The 16865-nt window shown below is 39.2% G+C and overlaps 2 protein-coding genes across 8 annotated transcripts; both read left to right on the plus strand.

Moving 5' to 3' along the window:
• The first annotated feature begins 391 nt into the window (after positions 1–391).
• Positions 392–5306, plus strand: LOC103403163 (uncharacterized). Of its 6 annotated transcripts, none has more exons than XM_008341990.4 (8): positions 392–936; positions 1510–1721; positions 2006–2139; positions 2362–2458; positions 2618–2797; positions 2899–3174; positions 3925–4262; positions 4868–5306. In XM_008341990.4, the coding sequence occupies exons 2-8, from the start codon at positions 1565–1567 to the stop codon at positions 5081–5083; spliced, it is 1398 nt and encodes a 465-aa protein (XP_008340212.3). In that variant the 5' UTR covers positions 392–936; positions 1510–1564; the 3' UTR covers positions 5084–5306. The 6 variants fall into 6 exon arrangements, with proteins under 6 accessions (XP_008340212.3, XP_008340217.3, XP_008340215.3 ...); XM_008341995.4 differs by having other exon boundaries at positions 420–936; positions 1510–1725; XM_070815377.1 differs by having other exon boundaries at positions 622–936; positions 2618–2743.
• Positions 5307–6795: 1489 nt separating this feature from the next.
• Positions 6796–11664, plus strand: LOC103403165 (meiosis-specific protein ASY1-like). Of its 2 annotated transcripts, none has more exons than XR_011577589.1 (22): positions 6796–6928; positions 7043–7099; positions 7530–7626; positions 7719–7787; positions 7887–7979; positions 8134–8260; positions 8346–8415; positions 8542–8583; positions 8708–8836; positions 8929–9048; positions 9174–9216; positions 9311–9370; positions 9509–9633; positions 9747–9759; positions 9863–9939; positions 10015–10113; positions 10271–10421; positions 10519–10595; positions 10680–10737; positions 10840–11006; positions 11112–11248; positions 11376–11664. XR_011577589.1 is itself a non-coding variant. In XM_008341996.4 (22 exons), the coding sequence occupies exons 1-22, from the start codon at positions 6926–6928 to the stop codon at positions 11427–11429; spliced, it is 1872 nt and encodes a 623-aa protein (XP_008340218.3). In that variant the 5' UTR covers positions 6796–6925; the 3' UTR covers positions 11430–11664. The 2 variants fall into 2 exon arrangements, 1 of the variants encoding a protein (XP_008340218.3); XM_008341996.4 differs by having other exon boundaries at positions 11108–11248.
• The last annotated feature ends 5201 nt before the right edge of the window (positions 11665–16865 follow it).

Below are 16865 nucleotides of genomic sequence, written 5' to 3' on the forward strand. Positions count from 1 at the left end.
ACGGTTTGATTTTGTCTCTCACGTTTTGCCTCATTATCTTGTTTTGTATCATTTCCTTCATTAAGTACACTAAAAATAATATTTTAAATTAATGATTTAGGTATGAGTTTATAACTGTTCATGACTAGTTGGTCTAACGATACTAAATTTTGTTTGGTTATCAAAGTGCAAGGTAGGGAAAAACGAATATAAGATCTCAAATGAAAATAAATGTTTTTAAGCATTTGATTTACAATTTTAAATGATGTTTGATAGTGGTGACCAAATGCCAATTGAAAGATCATAGAAATATAGAGCCATGGCGGAATATCCAAAAGTCAAGGGTAAAGTTTAGAAATTTCGTAAATTGACGTACCTTGGTAAATGAAATTAAGACAAATACCTAGCAAACATTATGTCTCCCTCATCGAAATTTCAGCAAGAAAAGGAAAAAAACAATCTCTCCCACCTTCACATCCTTCACTACATTCCAAAACGAACCAGCAACCTCCATCTGCACCGTCGAAACTAAAAAACCCACCACGCGTCAATCATCCAGAAGCGAGTACGCTCCACACCCACACCAGCGAGTACAAAACCTTCCTCTGTCACCTTCATAAGAAAGTGCTCAACCGATCAAAAAATTTCAAAACATTTCAAAAATATTCAGAGAAAATTTCGGTGAAAGTTATTTATCATCACATCCCTCTGTTCAGACAAAATAAAAAATTCGATCCCTTCCGACTTTTCCCTCTCTTTTCCCTTGGAGGGAAAACCCTTCCAACTCCAAAACCCCCTGCTTTTCAACGAGCAGAGCAAATTAGGGTTTTCGCAAATGCTCAAGCTTCACTGACTGCGATCTTTCTCTCTGCTGATTCGCTGTTTGGTTACCGTTTGGTTACAGGAATAGCGGCGGCAGCTTCCGGCGTCTTGTATTCCGGTTTGATTTTAGCTCAGGTACAAATGGTGGAGTGAGAATATTTGGTTTTTGGTTTAGCTGGAGTTTGTAGCTCTGGTTTTTGTAAGGTGCATTTTTTTGAGCTGAATTTTTAGGGTTTGTTTGGTTTTGATGTTTTGCATGTTGGGTTTGTGGGGAAATTTGTGTTATTTTACTTGTGAGAAATGAATGGAGTGAGATAATTGATTTGATTTAGGTATATTTTGGGCTTCAGTCAGTGATATTGGTTAATGGGTTTGTAGGGTTTAATCTTTACTTCGAACTGTTATTAATTGCATAATTTTCTACTAATTCAGCTTAGTTTTGGGGGTACTCTAGCTACTGATTGATTTTTCGGTTCTTCGTTTAGTTTTTCGGTTCGTGGTGAATTTTTCCCGAACCAATTGCTGCAACTAAATGTACAAAACTTAGAAAGGCTGCATTTTTCATTTACCCCAAGTTTTGAAATCTTGATTTGTTTGAATTAGAAATAGTTGATTCGCCCGTATGGAATGATTGATTCTTAGATTGGATGTTATTATGCATGTAGGATGCTTAACTGATTTCTGAAATTTGAATCCTTTCTTCTGAAGTCAAGTAGGCACACCTGCAGCCTTCTCAAAACTAAGTTGTTTAATTCAAGTCAAAATGCAAACGAAGAAAAGAAGTTCTGGAAGAACTGCTGCGCGAGAGCATGCTAGCCCCAAGGTCACAAGAGCTCAGAAGAAAGCGTATGAAAGTGTGCAAGTTGTGGAAAAGAAAGTTGCAGACCTAATTACATCTTCAGCAAGGAAGCAGAGAATACGTAGGTTACCTTCTTACTTGTTGCACAATAACCTCGGGAAATGTTCCTCGTGCTTGCGTGGAATATATTAGTGCACGTTTACTTCTAAGTGTTGAGTGTCCACATCCCCTGGACAAATTACTTTTGGTATAGGGTGGTAGTATACTGTTATCAATATTGGCAATTTTGAAACTTTTGCTCTTCGTTTTGTTTGTCGCCAAGATTTTATCTTTATGGTTATATTCTTATGTAGAACATGTCCAATTACTGTTTCTAAAACGTCATCTTCCTACCGCAACTTTCAGGTGGCACTCATAAAAAGAACGGGGGTGCTGTTACTGCAACCAATTCAGATTTGAATTATGATTCGATGCGTGATGAGACTGCTGACACTTGTTTGGGGCATGATGCTATGAGTGATGATTGCATAGAGATTAAGGTAATTAACTAGCTATGCCATGGCCGGCTCATTTAAGTTGTAAGGCATTTTATATGTTATGCTCCCACACCCCACCCCCCCCCCCCCCCCCAAAAAAAAAAAAAAGAAGAAAAGAAACAGAACATTGCCCTGAGCATTCAGTATTTAGAAATTTCAGAACATTGCCCTGAGCATTCAGTATTTAGAAATTTCTCAAATTGTACATATCATATCATACTGCAGGATTGTATAGAGGGAACTGCTGATTGCACAGCAGAAACAATATTTTCTCCTGCCTTTCACATATCCAAACATGCCGAAGGTGAATCTGATAATGGAGGTAGATGAACACTCATTTTTATATTTTATATATGTATTTCACGTCTATGATTATGTAATTGTGTCTCTTTCCTTCTCTATTATTGGTTAGAAAGATCTCATAAAAAAGTTTTGTGGTTTTCTTAGGAATGTTGTGACCTTACGGTTCTCTTTTTCCTAGTTGATTTTGTTAACTTCTATAGAAATGGAGACCACAATTTTCATCAAGATTGTGAAATAATGTACTCAAGGGTTGATGTGCTGAATGGTCATGTTGTTCAAGAGACTTCCGAATCCATTGTTAGAGGCGAGAGGAGTTACTGTGAGAACTCATTTTCTTCAGTAAATATAACATATCCTGGTAATACAAATGAAATGAAACAAAAATGCATGAGCAAAATAGAAGGCACAAAACTATGTGGTATGTGGCACAATTAATGTGTATCCTCATTGTAATGCCAGTTGTGGAGCCAGCCATTATCTCTTCTGAAGTCTCAGCCATATATCTTGCCATGAGAAATTCCAAGTTGGAATGTGTGGATGAGCATGGTCAGGAGCCCATGTCAATTGATTTATACACAGATGATGACGAGAATGAGGAAGTTGATGACTTTGATCCTTACTTCTTTATCAAGAACTTACCTGACTTGTCAGCAGTTGTTCCAACTTTTCGGCCGATGCTTTTACCTAAACAGACACGGCGTTGTCCTCCTACTAGTCTTGTTTTGGACTTGGATGGTGAGAATAATGATAGACTGTTGTATCATTTTTTTATCATTATTCATTATTCACATGAGAGGTCGCACTTGGTGCGATGGCAAGTGCCTTCGCCCCTGAGCGGTAGGTCTCGGGTTCGAGACTTGGGAGCAGCCTCTCCATAAATGGGGGTAAGGCTAGCCGACATTCACCTCTCCCAGACCCTGCGTAAAGCGGGAGCCTTGTGCACTGGGTACGACCTTTATTCATTATTCACATGACTCTCAACTTAGGAATGATTTGTAACTACAAATCTCATTGCATTGAGCTTGATCTTTGCCTGCTTTCTTCTGCCAAAATAATCTGGATATGTCTGAAGACAGTAACTTCCTTTTAGCAGTTTTTCTTTTGTCATCTTTATGATGAGAGTCAAATAGAACATTTGTTGATAATGTTTCAGTCATATGCCATTTATCTTCATTTCAATTGTTTATTGCATGATAATTGTAGCTGTATGGTAGGATGGGGACCCGTGCATGAGCATTTTCTCGTTGCTGGTTCTAGTCTGATGGAAGATCTGATTTTAAATTATAGTCCAAATTTTTGCATTTGTTTTTCTTTGTAAGGAGTGCCAAATGTGTCCTTTTCTAGGACATAGGCGTGCATTTTTATCTCACTGTATTGTTTAATATGATGCAACATTTAGTCCTTGATTTATCATCCCTTGTTTGTTGATGATTTGTTTGAACTATTGGTTGGACTTGCATGCTAAGACGGATTTTGATCTGGCAGAAACTTTGGTACACTCCACACTAGAAACTTGTGATGATGCAGACTTCACTTTCCCCGTTAATTTTAACCTCCAAGAGCACACAGTATATGTCCGATGCCGTCCTCATCTCAGAGATTTTTTGGACAGAGTTTCCAGTCTTTTTGAGATCATAATATTTACAGCTAGTCAGAGTATTTATGCAGAGCAACTTCTAAACGTGCTGGACCCAAAAAGGAAGATATTTCGCCATCGTGTTTTTCGGGATTCGTGTGTTTTTGTGGAGGGGAATTACCTCAAAGATTTGTCAGTTCTTGGTCGTGATTTGGCACACACTATCATAATTGACAACTCTCCACAGGTATGCTATTCCAACCTTCCCTGCTCTGCCATTAGCAGTTATTTGTGCACTAAGACCTCGAAGGTGATTTATTGAATTTATTGTCTCTAGGAGAATATTTTGGCATAGTTTTTGGAATGTATTTGTTTGTTCTTGGATCAGTGAGTTTCTGGATAAGCCTAATATGGTGATGAATAAAAGTGAGTTGAAGGAAGCTCCTTCTAGTCTTCTGGTGACATTTATCAGCATTATATATTTCCAGTCACTCGTCGATCATTCAGCAGTTGCTTGTAATGTACATCATTAGTAGGTTCCCTTGCCTGCTCTGAAATGAAAATGTAGTCAGTCCTTTCTAAGCTTTCGGTCAAGGCATGTTTGGATTAGTGTCAACGGGATATCTCAGATTTCATTTAATGAACATTTACGACACGGGATCGCAGACTTCATTGGATCTCTTTGTCAGGGACATCGAGTCAAAATATGAAATATGAAACACGAACACAACTATAATTTATGCCAATCTCAGGAGGAAACCCCTAGGATTATGTTTGTCCTTTCTTCAATACTATTAACTTTGTTTTTTTCTTCTAGATATAACATTTTTGAGTGCGTGGGCCTTGTTTCAGGCATTCGGGTTCCAAGTAGACAATGGAATACCAATCGAGAGCTGGTTTGATGATCATTCCGATAAAGAGTTACTCTCCTTACTTCCTTTTTTGGAGAGCCTGGTCGGAGTAGAAGATGTTCGGCCACTAATTGCAAGCAAATTCAACCTTAGGGAGAAAATAGCTGCTGCTGTTTATCCTTTTAGGTCAAACAGAGGCGATCCTTTCGAAAGGTGAGCCTACAACCAGTTTCACGGTTTGAAATCTCTTCGGGTGCATTTCCTGTACTTTTAGTTTTTTTTTCTACCAGAAACGCTGTTCTGTTTGTTATGAAGTTATGTGCTTTCATTGAGAAAGACGGAGATACAATCGGGGTGTAACATGGGTCAAAGACTCAAATACAAGGAAGACACATAAAATTCTTGATAGAAAATTTGCTTACAAATAAGTTTCCTACCAATTTAATGGTCTTATGAAGTGTTAGGAAGTGGAAGACTGTTTGCTCTTTTTATTGATTGTTAAATTTTTATTTACCAAGTGCCACTTCAGTTTTGCTGTATATAACACATTTAAACCCGATTATTTTCGGAAAATCCACGCAATACCCGAGTTCAGATGGCGAGTGTTAATTTATCAGCTGCCTGGCTTTTGACATTATGCTCAATAAGAAGTGCATCATCACTCATCAGGCAGAGGCTCAGCTTTTGTTAAGAGTCGCAGTTCGTCTCTTGGTTATGTGACAAACAATTCTAAAGCGTTTGGGGTGAAATCTTCTTCTTTCTGTGTATCTGCAATGGCGGTTTACAAAGTGAAACTGTTGGGACCAAATGGTGAGGAGAATGAGTTTGAAGCTCCAGATGGCGTTCACATCCCTGAGTCAGCTGAAAGCGCAGGTCTGAAGTTGCCCTACTTATGCCGGTCCGGTGCCTGCTCTACTTGTACCGGGTTGTTGGTTTGGGGATTGGTGGATCAATCGGAGGCGGTGATCTTGCATGAGACGTAGATGGAGCAAGGATATGTGATCACCTGCATCTCATACCGGACATCCGATTGTGTGATTCACACCCACAAAGAAAGTGATCTCAATTTACTAAAAATCTACAATGAGTGAAGGAAGAACTTCCATTTGCTACACTAGTCTAGTCAACATCTTTTCTGCATTATTTGAAAATGGTTGTAGCAAAAGAAGAAAAAACTATAGTAATTACCATATAATAAGTTTAATTTGACACTAAAAAGTTGGGTTTTTAGAATTTTGTGATTTTATCATCTGAGTTAAAATGTCGGAAGGGGTTATGAATTTACGTAATCCCTCATTTGACAAGAAAAGAAATTAAATGCTCGTTCATGGTTGATTATTTGGAACAGCTTCTGCCTTTTAGTTTGGTTGGTAAGAAAGTTGTTCGACAAAATTAATTTAAAGGTAAACTTCAAAAGTAGTTAGGATGATATTTTTATTTCAATTCAAGCTTGTTTACAATTTCACACACATAAAAGTAGTTAAGAAGCAAAAAGAAAACGAAGGAGTTTTCGAACAACCTCGAAAGTGATTTATACAAGAGTAATTTAGGCAGCCTGGGGTCACACACGAACCTACCCATAATTCTTGGAGTAGTTAAATCAAGACGAGCATAGAGAACTTGAGGCGGGAGAACTGATGCCTAATTAAGTGCCAGTTAATCAGGTGTTACCGTTGGAATTGGCGCGCTGGTTATCAAATCGCTACTGATTAATCACTAACGACTAGTGATTAGCGACTAATACAGGCACGGTCTCCGTGCACCGCTCCTGGAATAAAAAACCGAGGCCGTAACAAACCGTAACAAACTTTTCGATTTCCGTTTTGGGACACGTGTACAGCAACTGACTCTCTATCTCAACTCGACGCGTTCCGCATGCTCTGCAATTCGTGAACCGTCTCAAGTAACTTTCATATTTCACCGCCTCCCGCCATTTGTAACAATTCAAATTTTCGTCCAGCAGTCAAGCTCTTTATAAGCTAACCCAGAGCTCTCATTCGCTACCTCTCTCTCTCTCTAACTTCCGACCGTCATTTTTCTATCTGAGAAAATTGCAACAATGGTGAGCTTCTCAGCTATCTGAGCAATTCCTTTATACTCGACGATCTTCGTCAATCTGCTAGTACCGATTGTTGAATCTCTCTGAATCTCACTGCAACTTCTTCGTTTTCCTCAGGTCGTCGCACAGAGGGTGAAGGAAGCGGAGATCACCGAGCAGGACTCGCTTCTTCTGGTAATCAATGATCGCTCATGTATTAAAGATAATTGCAGGGATAAGTTGAAGTTGTTGTTACGAATTTCGGAGTCGATACTTTTCGTTTTCTAAATCTGATCGGTTTTCATTTCATTCAATTTTTTTTCCCACCTTCGATTGAATCTCTTTCGCTTTCTCTCGGTGAAATTTGATGTGAAATATTGCAAAACTGAAATATTTTCTGATGGAATGGTTGTGCATTTTCAAAATATAGATCATACGAGTTTTGAGCGAGTAATTGACGATTAGTATTTGAATATTAGTAGTATTATGTCTTAGCATGATTAAGTTTGATTGAAGAAACTCGTTAAATTCATAGATCGTAACTATTATACGATTGTGACGATGAAGTTCTCGATACTTGTATGAAGTGATTCTGAGTATTGAATTTCGTTTGATCTGAGCTCAGACGAGGAACCTGCTTCGTATTGCTATATTCAATATCAGTTACATCAGAGGCCTCTTTCCAGAGAAGTACTTCAACGATAAGTCTGTTCCTGCTTTAGGTAAATTTGTTTATGATCACAATTTGTTGTAGTTAGTTGTAATTTCAAAAGTCGGTTCGTGATTTTCGTTGAAATTTTGAAATCTTGGACAGAGATGAAGATAAAAAAGCTAATGCCAATGGATGCTGAGTCTCGCAGGCTTCTTGATTGGATGGAGAAAGGTATAGATCGTTGTACTCGCCGATCATTAATTTGAAATTTTTGAATGAGGTATCGGTCTCGATTCCTTGTTTGGCTATTAATTTTTATGTTATTTTCAGGTGTATACGATGCATTGCAGAAGAAATACCTGAAAACACTTTTATTCTGCGTGTGCGAAACGGTTGAAGGACCAATGATTGAGGAATACACTTGTAAGCCAATCACGAAATTAATCATCTAAATCACTTTTGTAAATTTGATTAGGTTCAATGCTGGTTGATTTTGGAGTGTGAATTTTTTTAGTCTAATTTTGATTTTGCCTCAGTTTTGGAGAATTGACTTGTTCTTATTGACCTTCACCTGCAGTTTCTTTTAGTTACTCAAATTCTGAAAGCCAGGAGGTTTCGATGAATATAAGTCGCTCTGGGAACAAGAAAGAGGGTGGAACATTCAAGTGCAACTCCACAGCAGAAATTACTCCCAACCAGATGAGGTAACTTTGATCGAAACTCGTTCCAGATTGTATTCCCATCCTGTTTGGCAAATTTGTGAATTGGTGCAACTATGTTAATTTCCAGGAGTTCTGCTTGTAAAATGGTCCGCACGTTGGTTCAGTTGATGAGAACTCTTGATAAAATGCCTGAAGAGGTAAACCTATAATTTGCTTTAGTTTCTGATGAGCTACCTGCAAATTTTAATGCATTCTGCAATGTCCTGGAAGAGTTTTTCTGTGTTGGTATGCTACTTAAAGACGTTTGAATCTCTCTGTTTCAGCGAACAATACTGATGAAGCTCCTGTATTATGATGATGTGACGGTACACCATTTTTAATTGCTTTCTAGTGGTTCAGTTTCATGTGTTGTTTGATTGCTTTCTTTCTTGCTTTGTCAAAAAATATGCTTTGTTTGCCAGAAGATGACACAGTTATTTCACATTGCAGCCAGCGGAGTATGAGCCTCCATTCTTCAGGAGCTGCTCTGAGGAAGAAGCTCGTAATGCATGGGCCAAGAATCCTTTGAGAATGGAGGTTGGGAATGTAAACAGCAAGCATCTTGTATTAGTGCTGAAGGTAGGGAATTGAGAATGTTTTTGGAATGTGTGATATTCAAATTCATGATTTGCGTTCCAGATTTAACTTTGTTTCTCTCATTACGTGTACAGGTAAAGAGCATCCTTGATCCTTGTGAGGACGAAAATGATGATATTCAAGATGATGAAGTGAGCTTAGGAGCTGATTCTATGCAAAGGGATGATTATTCGGAATCTGATTCTGACAGTGAGGTGATATTTTATATCTTCTTTGGATATAGAGCTTCCAATGAGCTTAATGGTGCTAATTGATGTCAGTATTTTCTTTAGAAAATAGTTTACACATGAAACATGATATGTTTTGATACTACTTTCAGCTTAACCAATCACAAAACGATCGTTATATAGTTGCTCCAGTAGGTGAGGGTTCTGAATCTGTTGTATGGTTTGGCTTTGTACTGTAATTCCCACCTGCTTGGCTTGTTAGTGAAAGTAATAATGGCTTTCTTGACAGATAAGCAACTACAGAAAGATAACAGCGCACCACAGGAAGATAACAACATGGTTGATGAAGGTAATAAAGCAATTACGTTTACAAAGTTAGCAGACCAATTACAAGTTTGAACTTAAAAACTGTGCTGAATGATGGCTAATTTTCGAGTTTCCCTTGTTTTCCTTCACAGTTTCTAATGATTTTTTCTATGATGTGTAGATAATACTCAGGATTCAATGCAAGACGAACAACAACTGGCTCGGATAAAGGACTGGATCAGTAGCCTTCACCTTGACACTGTTGAACTTACTGATGTTCTCTCAAATTTCCCGGACATCTCAGTGGTAAGTACTTCTACTTCTCAAGTCTCTGCTGAAAAAATGTGTCGAAAACCTTGCTCTGTTGGTATATTGTAATATACTTTTTGACTCCATCTCTCCCTTACTATACGCTGCAGGTTCTGACTGAAGGTAAACTGAAGAATTCCCTTAAAGCTGCTGATTTTGTTTCACCTATTTCGCGAGGTTTTGTAACAAGATTTGCTACTTTCAATCCGATTTGGCTGGATCACAGAAATTATGGACAAGCTTGTCATAGAAGGTGTTCTATCGAAATCTACAGGGGACACTTACACTTTCAACAGGCCGAAGGTTTGCTTTATGTTTTCTCCTTTTGTGTTTCAATTCTGATGCCAAATTTAGTCAAACTCTTTTTCCTCGATGCAGAAGTCCGATTATGAGTTCACTGTGGTGAAAGAAGAAATGGATGGTCAAGTACCAGTTGCTGACAGAACTCCAAAGGTTAATGATCTCATGTACATGAAGGTGATTGCATTTCCTGTCTCGAAACTTTCTGTTCTCTGTAGAGTCCTCAAATCTCTTAATACCGCCAAGTACTGTACTTTCGAAAATTTAATTCTAATTCATAAGACTGTTTCAGTTGTCACATTTTGTTTAACCTGACTCTATTTGTCTATCTCAGGTGCTTTATCATGCTCTTCCAATGCAGTATGTGACGGTTACAAAGCTTCAGAACAAGCTCGGTGGAGAGGTGAATCAGACTACTGTGCGCAAGTTCATTGATAAAATGGCACGAGAGGGTTTCCTTGAAGCCAAAGGCAACCGAAGGCTAGGTGTGTGCGATTAATCCAGTTCAAAATCCTTGTACTTAGGTACTTATTAGGATCAAATTATACCTAACTTACCATTTTCGTTTGTTTTCTAAACCAGGGAAGCGTGTTATCCGTTCTGAGATTGCTGAGAAAAAGCTGACTGAAGTGAAGAAAGCTCTGAACAATGATGCAATGGTATCTTTTATCAATTTATTATTTCCATAGTTTTTTTCTCTTCTATTAATTTACATATTTGCTTGGATTTCTTACAATGCACAGGATGTGGACAACACTGAACCAAATAACAAATCCAATCATCTGGATTTCCATACAAGGGGTAAAAGCCTCAAGTGCTTTCAGTACATTAAAATGAATTCAAGTCTCTAGTTACTTTCTTAATAAGCACTTTTAAGGCCTAAGAAACTGCTTTTGTTAACAGGAAGCAACATCAGGGACACATCCACATGCGGCGTCCTCCATTCCATCGGATCAGATCTCACACGAATGAGAATAAAATCGAACGGACCTCATTACAGTCCAATGAGGAGTGAGCAGACTACTTCAAAGGCAAAGGAGCATCCAAACACTCCCACAAGCAGGGCTCAGGTGCATCGATTAATTTAGATCCTCCACCCTTTCACTTCATGTCTTTTTCTCTTCCTCCAACTTAACTGTTTACACTAAGTTTAAATTTTGTTTGTCCGCAGCCAGTGACTTCAAGGGAGAGCATTGTGCCGGGAAATGATAACGGCAGAGCAAATGGCAACACTGGTTACTGTGACGATGGGGACGGAGTGATCTGCAGTGGAAGATCTAGCCAAGACAAGCGGTCGAGGAAAACAAGCACGGTGCGTAGATTCGAAATCCCGCGCTATAAAATTGTCTGCTGTAGTTTTTGTCACCAGCAAAACGCTAGTGAAAAAATGCCATGGTCCTAATATGTTGCACTTTTGACCTTTTTTTCCTGTTGTACAGGTGAAGGAGCCAATTCTTCAGTACTTGAAGCGCCAGAAGTCTCAAGCCGTCTGAAAATTTCCAGCATTTTGCTGTCTGTCAGCTGGACTCGATTTTCCGATACTTTCGGAAATTTAAGATTTAAGTTTTTACGGTGATAAGGAGTATAATGTGGTAAACTGGGGATTGGTTTTGCCCATTGTAATTAGCATATGTAATGCTGCTGTGCGTTTCTAAACTAGTTTGGAATGTTGGCTGCCAAACACTTCGACTCGGAAGCATTTTTCTACTCGTAACGTTTTATTCAAAAGTGATGCTGTCCACATTCCTTTTACTTCTCACACATATTTTTTAATTTATAACCGTTGAGTCGAATAAATTGAAAAAAAAAAATGAACAAAAATGAACAAAAATATGTGAGCGGTACAAAAAAAAAGTGTGTAAACATCATCACCCTTGCTTGTTGATGCACAAAATCAGCAAGGACTTTGGTACAACAGAAAGTGTTAAGTTTGTGACCTTTGCTAGATTGCTCCGGTCATTAGTGTGGATAAGTAAGTAAATGGATAGGGACAGGGAAGCAAACACAAGATGTACGTGGTTCAACCAGATTGGCTACGTCCACGGAGTAGAGGAGTTCTCATTAATTATGAAGGGTTTATACAAGTACATAGGTTCAAGCTCTCCTTTAGTGAGTACTAGTGAATGATTTAGTACAAATGACATTAGGAAATATTGTGAGAGAATGATCTCTATTTATAGAAGAGAGTTTCTAGTTTCATTCTGACATTGACACGTGTCGTGTTGTGATTGGCTTCTGATGTTGACATGTGTCGCGCTATGATTGGCTTCTGATGTCGACACGTGTCGCGCTATGATTGGCCTCCTGGTTGGAGGGAAACTCTTCTGGGTCCTTGACGGTATAACGTTGACCGGTGCTCAGTAGTTTCGGGATTGGTCAAGTATGGTACAAACAGTGCTCCCCTAAGTTCCTGAGTGAGGGAAGCTCCTCAGTTGGGGACTTGCAAGATCCAAGTCATTGAGTAATCACGAAACTTCTAAGTATCGAAGTGTGGTATTATTTTCACTTGCCTTATCTGTCTCATATGTAGATGTGACATCTTATCTGGAAGTACTTTTCCTCCATCCAGGGGTGATATCTTTAACTGATGAAGATGCACAAGGTAATGTATCAATTTCACCTGAAGCTTACTTGTAGTTTCAGGCTTGGTCAAGTGCGATACAAACCCTATAGTAGGAGTCCCCCCCAAGTCGCCGAGCTAGGAGATTTGCTGAATGAGGTAACAGACAAGGTAAGCAATCAGACTTCCAAGCAAGCAACTTGGATCAGAGGTTCGACTTCGGCTTCCGGTTGATTGTTCTCCTTCTCATTGTGTCGTAAACAACAACAATGATAAGGAGAAGCAAATGGAGAAGAGATGATATGAGATACTTTTGCTTTTGAAGAAGTAACTTTCCATATGCTTATTCTTGAACTGGGCTGGCGGGTTTTCTGGTTTCCTCCAGAGTATAAGGCCGACTCAAGAATTTGAGGGTAAAAACAAGTCCATCAAATCTAGAGTACGTTCGACCCTAATGATATGAGATACTTTTGCTGTTGACAAAGCAATAGATGTATCGGCACGTGTTCTGTTACGCTTGTCTCCACATGCTTCATTGTATTCTTCTCACTTGCCTTATCTGTTCCTCAGGCAGATGTGGTATCTTCTCTGGAAGCATAAGATGTTAAAGATGAGTACTCGAGAGCAATGCCAGGTAAGTAATCAAGCAAGGGGTTCCAGGCAGTCAGTTCCTGACTGGAAGCTTGATTCCAAGTGCTGACCGATTGCTCTATTTCTCTTTGTCTTGCAGGTAAGAACAAGGCCAAAGGAAAAGATAGGGAAAAAACATGATATGGGATACTCTTGCTTTTAACTCTGATGATATGAGATACTTTTGCTCTGGTGTGGCTTGTTTGCAGAGGTATTATCGGGGGGAAAAAAAGTTGAGTATTTCGAGAGACTGCTGAAAGTGCCCTCTCGGATGTGAAGAAAAGTTGAGCATTTTTTTATTTGCAGGTCTGTCTGGCTGTGGAGGATGAAGGTCGACATATATAGGAATTATCCCAACAGCGAGTGGTAATGATGTTCCTTTACCCTTCTCGGTCATAGCACTTTGAAAAAATGGTCTTTGGTATCTGGAAAGCTGATGTTGCATGTGAAGATTGCAGACAAGCTTTATCCAAGGAAATCTAGCTCTCGAAGTTCGGAGAGCGGTGCCTTTGCGGTTTTCGAACAAGTAATCTTGTCGGGGATCTGGCTCTCGAGATTCGAAAAACGGTGCCTCTTCGATTTTTGAGAAAGCAATCCTGTTGGGAGTCTGGCTCTTGAGATTCGGATAGTGGTGCCTCTTCGATTTTTGAGCAAGTAATCCTGTTCGAAGTCTGGATCTCGAGATTTGGAGAGATGTACCTCTTCGATTTTTGAGCAAGTAATCATGTTGGGAGTCTGGCTCTCGAGATTCGGAGGGTGGTGCCTCTTCGATTTTTGAGCAAGTAATCCTGTTGGGAGTTTGGTTCTCGAGATTCGAAGGGCGGTGCCTCTTTGATTTTTGAGCAAGTAATAATGCTATTCCTTTACCTTTCTTGGTCGTAGCAATGTAGTGGGAGCTACAAGCTTTACGTGTTTTAACTTTGTCAGAGCACTTTGAAAAGTGGTATGTGGTATCTGGAAAGCTGATGTTGCGTGTGAAGATTGCAGACAAGCTTTATCCAAGGAAATCTGGCTCTCGAAGTTCGGAGAGCGATGCCTCTTCGGTTTTAGAACAAGCAATCATGTCGAGGATCTGGCTCTTGAGATTCGGAGAACGGTGCCTCTTCGATTTTTGAGGAAGCAATCATGTTGGGAGTCTGGCTCTCGAATGTAAGTAAAGGTTGGGCATTTTTGCCAGTCTGCCTTGCCACAGAGCACTGAGGTTGACACACATTGGGACTTTCTAATTATCAAGCAATGGTGCTGTTCCTTTACCCTTATGGGTAATAGTAGGGTAGCTGGACCTTCAAAATTTATGTGTCTAAACTTTGTCAGAAATCTTTGGCAAAATTATCTGTGGTACCCTAGGAGCTAATGTTGCCTGTGGAGAGTGGTGCCTCTTCGATTTTTGAACCAACGGCCCTGTTACCCTTTCTTTTATAAGGGCACCAATTGTGTGCAAGAAGTACATTTAGAGAGTTATTGCTTCTAGGAATTATCCCCTTGTTTTTGTACTTAAGAGATCTATTGCACCTCATTTCTCCTTCATCATTTCTGAGAATGTTTGGCCCATCCGATCGTCATTTTGACTTGAACTTTGGTGAAGAGGCAGCCATGTCTTCTCAAGATAACATATGGCGCCCATCCTTCTTATCCCTTACTGGTATTCTTACCGTTGGAGACTATGTGATGAGGAATGATATGACAGTTGCGGTGGTGGCTAGGAACTTTCTCACTCCCAAAGATAACATACTACTTTCCAAACGGTCTGATGAGTTGGCTGTTAAGGATTCTCTGGCTCTCAGTGTTCAGTATGCAGGTTCTGTGTCTAATATGGCCCAACACCTATTTGCTCGAACCCGCCAAGTTGAATCATTGGCGGATAAAGTGATAAGTCTCAAACAAGAGATCAGAGGGCTCAAGCATGAGAATAAACAGTTGCATAGGCTCGCACATGACTATGCTACAAACATGAAGAGGAAGCTTGACCAGCTGCAGGAATCTGATGGTCAGATTTTACTTGATCATCAGAGGTTTATAGGTTTGTTCCAAAGGCATTTATTGCCTTCATCTTCTGGGGCTGTACCGCGTAATGAAGCTCCAAATGATCAACCTTCGATGCCTCCTCCTTCTGGGGTTCTGCCTAGTACTGAGGCTTCGAATAATCACCCTCTGGTGCCTCCTCTTTCTGGGGCTCTGCCGACTGCTGAGACTTCTCTTGAGCAACCTTTGTGAAGGCTCCCTCTTGTTTGTTTATTTTGATTCATGTATATGTACATATTTTTAACTTATCGGAGATATCAATAAACAAGCTTTGCTTCATTTCAACGTATTGTGTTAAATACACCAAGGCCTTCTTCATTAAGTTATTTGAATTTTTCCTTTTGTTGAATCTTGTATGTTGAAGCTTTGTGAGTGAAGCATGTAGGTTGAGGTAGTGCTCCCTTAATTTCCTGAGTGAGGAAAACTTCTCAGTTGGAGACTTGAAAAAATCTAAGTCACTGAGTGGTCGTGAGACTTCCAAGTATCAAGGTGCAGTAGCATATGGTAGGAGTCCCCCAAGTCTCCGGTCGAGGGAGTTGACGAAGGAGGTGTCTTGCTAGTAGCCAAGTTTCCAAAGTAACAAAACTTCACCATTTTCCTTTCTAAGTGGTAGCCCAAAACTCATCTTTCATATATATTTGTTATGAAAGTTGTTAGGCCCAAAGAAGAAGAGGCCTAGGCAATTTTTTTTTTTTTTTTAATTTTTGAATTTTAGAATTTTTTAATTTTCGAATTTTCGAAAAAAAAAAAAAATATATATATATATATATATATATATATATATATATATTAAGCTTTATAGATGAAGCTTTGTAGGTGAAGCTTTGAGGTTGAAGCTTTGTTGGGTACCATGAATTGATTTTGCTTCACACTATCTTGATCAAGATAGTGTGAAGCTTTTGTGGTGGGGGAAGCTTTTGTGGGTGAAGCTTTTGTGGTGGGGGAAGCTTTTGTGGGTGAAGCTTTTGTTGGTAAAGTTTTTGTGGTGGGGAAAGCTTTTGTGGGTGAAGCTTTTGTTGGTGAAGCTTTTATGGGTGAAGCTTTTGTCGGTGAAGCTTTTGTGGTGGGTGAAGCTTTTGTGGGTGAAGCTTTTGTGGGTGAAGCTTTTATGGGTGAAGCTTTTGTAGGTGAAGCTTTTATGGGTGAAGCTTTTGTAGGTGAAGCTTTTGTGGGTGAAGTTTTTGTGGGTGAAGCTTTGGAGTTGAAGCTTTGTAGTTGAAGCTTTTGTTGGGTAACATGAATTGATTTTGCTTCACACTATCTTAATCAAGATAGTGTGAAACTTTTGAGAATTTGTAGTTGTCCTCCATTGATGAAGCTTTTGTTGGTGAAGCTTTGTTGGGTACCACGAATTGATTTTGCTTCACACTATCTTGATCAAGATAGTGTGAAGCTTTTAAGAATTTGTAGTTGTCCTCAATTGATGAAGTTTTTTGTTGAATTTCCTTTTTTTTTCTTTTTTTTTGTTGGGAAACTAGAAATTTGAAAATGTGGGATAGACAACATATACAAATTTTGCTTCCATACTGTTGAACAAGAGATTGTGATGTAAGCCACACCTTGTAGTAGTCAAAGGTTTGGATGAACCATATAAATTGAATTTGTTTCGAACAGTCTTGAATTTACCTCGAAGGTTTGAGAATTGTAGTTGCCCTCAATTGATGAAGCTTTTGTTGGCACCATAAATTGGTTTTGTTTCACACTGTCTTGATCAAGA

This window comes from Malus domestica, chromosome 16, assembly GCF_042453785.1.
Source record: "Malus domestica chromosome 16, GDT2T_hap1".
Classification (NCBI taxonomy): domain Eukaryota; kingdom Viridiplantae; phylum Streptophyta; class Magnoliopsida; order Rosales; family Rosaceae; genus Malus; species Malus domestica.